At 47.9% G+C, this 10,297-nt stretch overlaps 1 protein-coding gene across 3 annotated transcripts; it reads left to right on the top strand.

The window, feature by feature from the left end:
- Nucleotides 1-151: 151 nt before the first annotated feature.
- Nucleotides 152-10,297, top strand: rbm26 (RNA binding motif protein 26). 3 transcript variants are annotated; one of them, XM_052062635.1, is made up of 22 exons: nt 152-638; nt 842-960; nt 1,042-1,160; nt 1,350-1,438; nt 1,536-1,819; nt 2,511-2,786; nt 2,882-3,121; nt 3,782-3,928; nt 4,020-4,160; nt 4,469-4,577; nt 4,667-4,826; nt 5,669-5,857; nt 6,014-6,112; nt 6,189-6,257; nt 6,340-6,438; nt 6,614-6,688; nt 6,911-7,087; nt 8,030-8,134; nt 8,765-8,968; nt 9,064-9,150; nt 9,274-9,387; nt 9,697-10,297. In XM_052062635.1, the coding sequence occupies exons 1-22, from the start codon at nt 580-582 to the stop codon at nt 9,784-9,786; spliced, it is 3,051 nt and encodes a 1,016-aa protein (XP_051918595.1). In that variant the 5' UTR covers nt 152-579; the 3' UTR covers nt 9,787-10,297. The 3 variants fall into 3 exon arrangements, with proteins under 3 accessions (XP_051918595.1, XP_051918593.1, XP_051918594.1); XM_052062633.1 differs by having other exon boundaries at nt 153-638; nt 3,782-3,922; nt 5,669-5,863; nt 6,011-6,112; XM_052062634.1 differs by having other exon boundaries at nt 153-638; nt 3,782-3,922; nt 5,669-5,863.

Raw genomic sequence — 10,297 nt, forward strand, 5'->3', positions numbered from 1 at the left:
CTGTTTATTTTTTCATGACACACTTCTCTTTTCATGTTTTTTTCTATGACACACAACTCCGTTTATGTATTTTTCCCCCAATGTTCAATCGACACCAGCACAGCCAACGGTGGTCAAATCATCCAATTGAAACGTGTTCTTGAGTCAACGCTCGTCTCGCGATAGCTGCTAACGAGATCAGGAGCGGAAGTAAATATTCGGACAGGCACGTTAGCTACCGAGAGGCGTAAATAAAGTGATACGTTCAGCGTGCGAGTGACCTGCATTTTTTAAAAACTGGTTAATTTTAATTCTAGTCTAGAGTTGAGTTAGTGGAAACGGTTGGCATATTGGCGCACCCGAGTCGCGAATCCGTAACAATCACGTTACGGGCATCCGATAGCACGTTTTGCGGCCTGGGACTTAGGCAAAGCAGCCAGCATTGTTGCTGCTGAGTTAAGCTAACGGCGCGTTTAGCCTCTTTAGCTTAAACTGAAGACTAAAGTGGTACTTTCTTACTTCAGCAAATGTCCACGACCCCTCAAAGCGTCTAATCAGTCTGGTCAGTTGTGACGAAAACAATTTCCGGCTGGATCTAAAATGATAATTGAAAATCTGGATGCTTTGAAAACATGGCTGTCTGACACGCTCGAGCCCATGTAGGTACAAATGTTAGCTGTTAGCCACGACTCCGTTGACACTCTGGTTTAACTCGGTCTGAATGAGATTTTGCCGCACAAGCGCACGCTTACACAGTAGCGACGTATGGGTGGCATTTAAAGCACATTCATTTCATAAAAAAATATTATTACTCCCGAGGAGCTGCTTCGATTTAAGAGTTGTGTTTGTTCTGCTATTGTAGCTGCGATGCAGACCCCTCGGCGCTCGCCAAGTATGTTGTTGCCCTGGTGAAGAAAGACAAAACTGAAAAAGAATTGAAAGCCTTGTGTATTGACCAGTTGGACGTGTTTCTCCAGAAGGGTACCTATCGATCTTGCAGTAACAACGTCACGATGTTTTCTATCGATTCATTTCTTGTTGTTGATTAAAATTCTCTTCCAGAGACCCAGCAATTTGTGGACAAGCTGTTTGAAGCTATAGACAACAAAAGCTACCTGCCTCCAATGGAACCTCAACCTGCCTTTGTCAAAGTTGAGAAAGATGAGCAGAAAAAAGACGAGGTCACTTTTCTTAAATCATGAAAATGTATAATTTGTTCCTAATTGTACCAGATGAAAAGAAGGAACAGACAGTTACACATAATAGCTTATTTAGCATGTGTGTCCTTAGCGAAATCTTTGTAAAATGATTACTTTTTTTTAAGTACAGCTGCAAATTTTGGGCTAACAGGCATAGTTTTTGTTATTCAGGCAAACCGAGAAGAAGAACGTGACAAAAAGTTCTCTCGACGAGTGAATAACAGCCCTCCAACAAGTTCCCGCTACAGTCGAGACGGCAGGTGCGTGCGCCGATTGTCTATTATACATGCCGTGCATGGTATAATCTTGAACTGCCTGTCATACATATATATATATTGTTGCTATCCAAAACATTAGGAGAGTTGATGATCGTAAAAGAGAGGACCGTTCCAGGAAGAGGGATTATGACCGCAACCCACCCAGAAGGGACTCGTACCGTGATCGCTACAATCGGAGGAGGGGTCGCAGTCGTAGCTACAGTCGTAGCCGCAGCCGGAGTTGGAGCAAAGATCGCACTCGAGACCGTGACCGAGACAGGGACAGGGAGAGAGATCGGGACAGAGATCGAGACCGGGAGCGGGATCGTGCCCGAAGCGGGAGTCCTACTCACAGCAGAACTCGCTCAAGAAGCAGGAGTCGAGGTAAGACATTGATTGTTGAGTGTGCAGGCAATTACTGAACGTCAAGTCCACTCAAATCTATTGATATAGCCTGTAATCAGAAAGGAGTCTCATCAGTTTTTATAGGCCCACAGTTGACAAATATGAACATCCCACTCAAGGATAGGAAGGAATAACTTACATATATGTAAGTTGCATATAATTTACATATGTAGGGGGGGGGGGCGAAACTTTGAGAAAGGACCACAGATGGGGGAATCCATCTTCCAGGGTGACTCATGGTGCTATAGATAAAAGAAAAGGCATTCAATATAGGCATTAGTCTGCTTTGAATAGGAAGAAAGACCTGGCAACCCGTATTAATTTCACATATCCGGAGACTGCCCTGAATAGGAAGAAAGACCTGGCAACCCGTATTAATTTCACATATCCAGAGACTGCCCTGAATAGGAAGAAAGACCTGGCAACCCGTATTAATTTCACATATCCAGAGTCTGCCCTGAATAGGAAGAAAGACCTGGCAACCCGTATTAATTTCACACATCCAGGACTTTGCAATCCAGCGATTGCTTTGGAATAGACAGACTCCGGACAAACCGGCAACACTTATCAAGAACTTCAAATATCAAGCAGTCGGCTGTCGAATGACCGGCTTTGGTTTCATTCACGTGACCGTGTGAACTGCAATTCTTGTCACACTCTTGGTTTACAGAACGGGATTCTGGGAAGTTGAAGTACGATCACGATCGAGCGGACAGGCCGGAAGGTGCCGAGGGTTACAACGCAGCCGTTCTGGCGTCCACCGCAACCACTTCCCAGTTCCCCGTGCCAACACTGAGCAGCACCATCACGGTCATCGCGCCCACTCATCATCACAGCAATAACACAACCGAGAGCTGGTCAGACTTCCACCCAGAGCGACCGGTGGATCGCGGCCCTTTCAGGGGGCCCCCCCCTCAGCCGAGAAAACGGTGCCGCGACTATGACGGTGAGCCAAAGAGAAAAGTGGGCAGCCTGAGCGTTTTGCGGTCACTTCACGCAGGTGGACGTGATTTCGGTAATGATGTCACGTCTGTCCTTCAGAGAAAGGCTTCTGCATGAGAGGAGACATGTGCCCTTTCGACCATGGAAGTGACCCGGTTGTCGTGGAGGACGTGGGTCTGCCCAGCATGCTGCCCTTCCAACCGCCACCCATCCCAGGTGTGGACGGCCCCCCGCCTCCGGGCCTCCCGCCTCCGCCGCTGATGAACCCCTCGCCTGTGAATCTGGGGCCTCCTGTACCCCCGCCGGGCACCCTGCCGCCAAGCCTTCCGCCAGTTGCAGGTAAGAATTGAGATCGTTTTTCTTAAGAGAGAGGCACTCGAAGTTTGAGCGACATTTTTTAAAAGGGCTACAACGCCCGATATGCGGTGGTCGCACTTGAATGTCATCCATCCATCCATCTTCTACCGCTTATCCGGGGCCGGGTCGCGGGGGCAACAGCTTTAGCAGGGAAGCCCAGACTTCCCTCTCCCTAGCTACTTCTTCCAGCTCTCCCCGGGGGATCCCGAGGCGTTCCCAGGCCAGCTGGGTGACATAGTCTCTCCAGCGTGTCCTGGGTCTTCCTCGGGGTCTCCTCCCGGTGGGACATGCCCGGAACACCTCACCAGGGAGGCGTTCAGGAGGCATCCGAATCAGATGCCCAAGCCACCTCATCTGGCTCCTCTCGATGTGGAGGAGAAGTGGCTCGACTCGGAGCCCCTCCCGGATGACCGAGCTTCTCACCTTATCTCTAAGGGAGTGCCCGGACACCCTGCGGAGAAAACTCATTTCGGCCGCTTGTATCCGGGATCTCGTTCTTTCGGTCACGACCCATAGCTCGTGACCATAGATGAGGGTTGGAACGTAGATCGACCGGCACTTGAATGTATGGAAAAGAATGAGTTATGCCTGTTCGTGGGTGTTTACTGTTTTTTTTTTTTTTCCTTTTCTCTGCCCGTTAAGGACCACCGCCACCTCTTCCTCCACTTCAACCATCTGGAATGGATGCTCCTCCAAATTCCATAACGAGTGCCGTTCCCACGATTGTCACCTCTGGCATGCGCCCTTCAGTGCCCCAAATGCCGACACCACTTTTCCCCTCGGGTATCGGTAGTTGTGCGACTCTTCTTGTCCACTCTTTGTTGAATGCGCCGGTAACTTGTGGACGTCAATGTGGCTTGTTTTGTACTCTATGCGGCAGATACGTATGAGAGTGATGTGTACAACCCTGAGGCTCCCAGTATAACGAGTAGCTCCAGGCCAATGTACCGCCACCGGGTCAATGCCCAGAGGCCCAACCTGATTGGCCTCACAATGGGGGATGTGGACCAGCCGCCCAAAGGTAGGCCTCATCCAAACGGCAAAGTTTCATTTGGGACCATGGAACTACTTCATATATCATACATGTTCCGTAGCTGTGTTGTCTTATGTTTTTTTTGTTATTTTGACTTCAAAATGGCGCCGCGAGAGTGGCTGCCTTTCCAGCAGCTCCTATATTTTGTTGTTCTACTTCTTACTTTCATAACTTTGCTGCTGTGAATCGGGAATTTCTCCATTGTGAGACTAATAAAGGTTTTCTTATCTTAGCTCCGCATGTTCCGTAACTCTTCTCTAGCCGCATGAGTCAAGTCGGGTTTTGTCCTTCCCCAGACAAGGTTCCAAACAACAGTATGAGAATCGTTATGGATTCTGGCCTGAGAAAGAGACCAGCTGCTTTGCATGATGGAGGCATTCTCCACAAGAAACCTTGGTTTGACAGGTGACGCATGAAGAAGTGGGGGAGGGGGGGGGGTTATTGCCTTAGCTGGAATAACAAATGTAGACCATTAATGCTTTTGCCCTCCCCAGACCTAACTATATCAAACCCAACCATCTGGGTTACCACAGAAGAGGTCCCTTCAACTCCCCGAACACAAAGCTGCTGGTTCGGCAGATTCCCTCCGAACTCAACAACATCAGCAAACTCAATGAACATTTCAGCAAGTTTGGAACCATCGTCAACCTGCAGGTGTGTGTCACCTTTTCACTGCTGTCGTCTTGTTTGTTTGGTTTTTTTTGTTCGTCAGCCGGCCGATGGTGCAAAGCTAAGCGATTCTGTCCACGGGCTAATATGTAACTTTGTCAAAAATTGACAGGGATGTTTCCGTAATGTCACTCAAATTTCCCTTTACCGTGTATGCCATTAAGTCTTTGCATCGTGGAGTTTAAGAAGACATTTGATACACTGTTGTTCAATTGTTATGGGATCACAGTTTGTGGCATATTTATATTTGACGGTTGCAAGAGAAAGTATGTGGATCTTTTGGAATGACCTAGATATGAATGGACTTGCTTTGAATGTTCATTCTGTTAGTTGTAAGGAATGCAAAATACATCAAATCGTAATTTAGGGATGATTCAAAGTGTCCTCGAGTCTGCACTCTTAGCATTCATTCATTCATTCATTCATCTTCCGTACCGCTTGATCCTCACTAGGGTCGCGGGGGGTGCTGGAGCCTATCCCAGCTGTCTCCGGTCAGTAGGCGGGGGACACCCTGAATCGGTCGCCAGCCAATCGCAGGGCACACAGAAACGAACAACCATTCACGCTCACACTCACACTTAGGGACACTTTAGAGTGTTCAATTAGCCTGCCATGCATGTTTTTGGAATGTGGGAGGAAACCGGAGCACCCGGAGAAAACCCACGCAGGCCCGGGGAGAACATGCAAACTCCACACAGGGAGGCCGGAGCTGGAATCGAACCCGGTACCTCTGCACTGTGAAGCCGACGTGCTAACCACTGGACTACCTGGCCTCCCTACTCTTAGCATGTTTAAAAAAAAAAAAAATAAACTCTGTGTTTTCAAAGGTGGCCTATCAGAATGACCCCGAGGGTGCGCTGATCCAGTTTTCGTCCCCGGACGAGGCCAAGCGGGCCATACAAAGCACAGAGGCCGTCCTCAACAACCGCTTTATTCGGGTTCACTGGTTCCGGGAGAACGGAAGTGATGGACTCGGGCAGGGTCTGCCTCACGTACAGCAGTTGCAACCGCAGCCAGTCTTGGTAAACTTCTATCTTTTTTAATTTTTTTTATTTTTGATAACTGGCTGAATATATTGTCAGCGTAGTTTTGAGGAGAATCTTCCATTGAGACCCTTCAAAGACTTTTTTTTTTTGGGCGAGCATTCATTTGAATCTCTTAACACTCAGCAGCCCGCCGTGACTTCGTTGAAGCAGTCCGTCAAAGATCGCCTTGGGCCCTTTCTCCCCGCCAACTCTGAGCCTTCGCATAACTCCGGTGTAGCTTCTAAGGTGGGTGTTTGTGGGGGAGTGCTGTTCGTCAAAGTCCAGCGTTTGTTAATAACACGTAACCGTCGCTGCACTTCAGAACCCTGCAAAAGTGGCAGCGAAGGAGCACTTGGCTTACTCTGCCAAACCTGCCGCACCTGTGGAGAAGGCGAGTGTCAGCCAATTAGATCGTGACGTTCCCCTTCTAGTTTGCTTCAAGGTCTTTGTGTTCACGGTTTACGCAATTTCAGGTGTTTTCCACTTTGGCGGGCCTGTCGAAGACGGTGTACAATCCTGCGGCCCTGAAAGCTGTGCAGAAAAACGCCGACGACTCTCTGAAGAAGAAACAGGTGAGAGGCGAAGTGGTGCTCAAAGTGTGGCAGTAGAAATTCCCAATGAACTGCAAACAAATTGAAAGTCGAGTGGAAAAGGCTAACCGATGATCGGTTGCGGTCGTCTACGGAAAAGCATTTGTCATTTTCAACCGCGTCAGTATTTGCTAATGTCCCGTAAATGCTTTCCCAGGAAGCCCTGAAGTTACAGCAAGATGTTCGGAAGAAAAAACAGGAAATACTGGAGAAGCACATCGAAACTCAGAAGGTAAAATCTTCTGCATGGATTGTTCTGAAGCAGGCTGAAGAAAATACCAACAGAGACCCAAACAAGCAGCTGTTCAGAGCGCTCTACTTTTTGTTACGATCCAAAATTGGAACCATTCGCATGCTTGTATTTAGCTGGCCACCTGAGTGCCAACGCCATGAAGGTGTCGCATGCGCTCATTGCTTTCGAAATGCTCACATGCTGCCCGTGCTTTGTCCACAGCTCCTGATCTCCAAACTTGAGAAAAACAAAACCATGAAAGCAGAGGATAAAGCCAAGGTCATGGAAACGTTGGGCGCCTTAACCAAGAGTATCACCAAACTACAGGAGGAGATCAAAGGCATCCCAAACAGCAGCAGCAGCAGCCATCTCCTGCACACAATCAAGAGCAAGGACCAAGTAATACGTTGTGGATGCAGAGCACACACATTCAGCTCTGATTGTATACAGTTCTTTTTTTTTTTTCTTATGTGGATGTCATTTTTCATCTTTGGTGAATTCCCAACTACGGTTGGGCAAAGGGACTGGTTAGCACGTTGGCCTTACGGCGCACAGGTGCAGGGTTCGGTTCCGACCCTGGCCTTCCTGGAGTTTGCATGTTCTCCCCGGGCCTGTGTGGGTTTTCTCCGGGTACTCCGGCTTCCTCCCACCTTCCAAAAACATGCATGGCAGGTTGATTGGGCACTCCAAAACTGTCCTTAGATGTAATTCATTCATTCATCTTCCGAGCCGCTTGATCCTCACTAGGGTCGTGGGGGGTGCTGGAGCCCATCCCAGCCGTCTCCGGGCAGTAGGCGGGGGACACCCTGAATCGGTTGCCAGCCAATTGCAGGGCACACAGAAACGAACTACCATTAATTCGCACTCACACTCACACCTAGGGACAATTTAGAGTGTTCAATCAGCCTGCCACGCATGTTTTTGGAATGTGGGAGGAAACCGGAGCACCCGGAGAAAACCCACGCAGGCCCGGGGAGAACATGCAAACTCCACACAGGGAGGCCGGAGCTGGAATCGAACCCGGTACCTCTGCACTGTGAAGCCGACGTGCTAACCACTGGCCTACCGGGCCGCCCTTTAGATGTAATTATGAGCGTGAATGGTTGTTCGTCTACATGTGCCCTATGATGGGCTAGCAAGCGGTTCGGGGTGTCCTTCGCCTACTGCCCTAAGACGGCTGGGACGGGCTCCAGCACACCCGTGACCCTCGTGAGGATAAGGCGGTTTAGAAAATGGATGGGTTGGGGTGGAGGGCGCACTGTAATATTGAATAACAGGTCCTGTATTGTAATTGATGTTGTTTCTGTGAAAGATCAAATGTAATGTTCTTTCTTCCGCCAGGCTCAGAAAGAACTGCTCGATACAGAGCTGGACCTGTACAAGAAGACTCAAGCCGGGGAGGACACTGCTTTGTTGAAGATCAAGTATACCCAGCTACAGATTGAGGTAAACCTGAATCTCACAACTTGACATCAAGTTCCGTGGCAGCAGGGTCACAGCCGGAAATAGTGGTGGCCGCACAGGAGGCTGTCATTCTTTATCCTGCCATCCACAATCGGGGTGTCATGAAATAAAATTCTCACACATCCAGTACATTGCCCCAAACACCCAGAAGCAAGCAGAAAAAAAAAATCTCTATGTCTCAATGTTTTGCTAAGCTTTTTTTTCAAATGTTATCATTTTTAAACGAGATGCTGCCATTTTCGTTGTCATGGCTCGGCTTTTCGTGCACCGATTTGCTAGCTAATTGCCAAATCGGAGTCATCAGTTGTCACTGGCGGCCATTTTGTATACCGTGATCACATCTTGTACTCTGATCATTGGACTTCAAATTAAATTCTAAGGGGTCTCAGAATATAGCTCAATAATAATTCAACAACACACAGCAACAGAAAATCAATAATTAAGTGATTACAATCAATTGTGATGATTTCCCACATTTTGTCGAGAGGATGTGTTACTCATGAAGCCACACACATGCTCTTATTTTGAATGAGACATTCACATACAAGGTCGTACTTCTAATTCCACCGAAATGTTCTTTTGTTTGCGCCTTTTGTTTTTTTTTGTGTTCAGGCTGCTAAAAGGGGACTGCTGACTCCGGGCCGAGGTCGCGGGGGGTCAGCCCGAGGGCGTGGCGCTCCAAGGGCCCGCGGCAGAGGTGCCAGAGGACGGGGGAGAGGTGCTCCACACCACGCGGTTGTGGACCATCGACCCAGAGCTCTGGAGATTTCTGCTTTCACCGAGCTGGAGCGGGTGGACCTGCTGCCACATTTTGCTGTAAGTCTGCTTTTTTTCCTGAATAATGTGGCGCAGAAAGCGATGTTTCTGTCAGATTGTGAGGTGACCAATGTTCCATGTTCACGCTGTTTAAGCAATTTGGAGAAATAGAAGATTGCCAGATTGATGAAAGCACCTTGTCTGCAGTCATCACCTACAGGACAAGAGCAGAGGCTGAGCAGGTCAGTCGCCTTCGTATTCTTCTCAGGATATTTAAGGCAATAATGTTTTTTTGGGGGGTGGGGGGGTTACCTTCCTCTCTCACTCATCTAATGTGTTTTCATCTTGCGTGCTTTGTTTTGCAGGCGGCCCTCCACGGCATCAAGTTGAACAGCCGGTATTTACGCCTGGCCTGGCACAAGCCTGTCATGACACTGAATGCTGCTGATGTGAACCAGGCCGAGCCAGAGGAGGATGAGGTTTGTGCCATTTTTCTTTGTCTTGCAGATGAGCAGACACATGAGTCGTATTGCATTCCGCATCATCCTGAGGAAAGTTTAAGTGTCTGTGCAAGTGTCGTAATACCAGCGTCGAACACATGAGGGCGACATTATACACGACTGCTCCGATGAGAGCTTTTCTGTGCACAGTCCATGATGATGCAGTGCTTGACTCTTCTTTAAGCACATCTGTATAAGAACCCGGTTCAGAACAATGGCGACATGTGTGTCTACCGTCTGTATGTGCACTGTATGCTCACAGCTTGCTTGTTTTTTGTTTCTCTCCAGTACCCAGAAGAGTCACTGAGCGACGAGGCCTTGCTGCAGGATGACGACGAAGAGGATGACGACAACGAACCTCGCTCCTGGCGCAGATGAAGACTATTTGCGATGTTCTTTTACACCCGAGTGCAACGATGACCAGATGTCCAGCAATTTATTTATTTTCATGCCTGTTTATAAATCTGACAAGGCACCTTGGCTTGATGTCACACGTAACTCATGTAACTGGCTGAAAAAAGAAAAACATGCAACTTGGATTGATTTTTAAGATGTATTATTCCAGATGCAACTTTTTTTTAAAATGCTCTTAATGTAGATTTTTTTTTCTTTTGTAGGATGGATAACTAGTTTGCCTGGACATGTGACAGTGTGCTGAATCATCCCCTTTCAGAGAACAAATCCTGTATTACCGTGTAACAAAATGACAGACTAAAGATTTTGCAGAATAGTGTTACATTGGTTGGTTGAAAGCTCACTTGTAAATATCTTATGTCTGGGTTGAGATAATTTGTCCGAAAGCTTACTTTCTCAGTTACTTGCTTTCATTTTGAATGTGTAAAAAACAACAACAACAACAAACTAATAAAGAATTGAAATGGTCAGAAAA

Source organism: Hippocampus zosterae, chromosome 4, assembly GCF_025434085.1.
Source record: "Hippocampus zosterae strain Florida chromosome 4, ASM2543408v3, whole genome shotgun sequence".
Taxonomy (NCBI): Eukaryota; Metazoa; Chordata; class Actinopteri; order Syngnathiformes; family Syngnathidae; genus Hippocampus; species Hippocampus zosterae.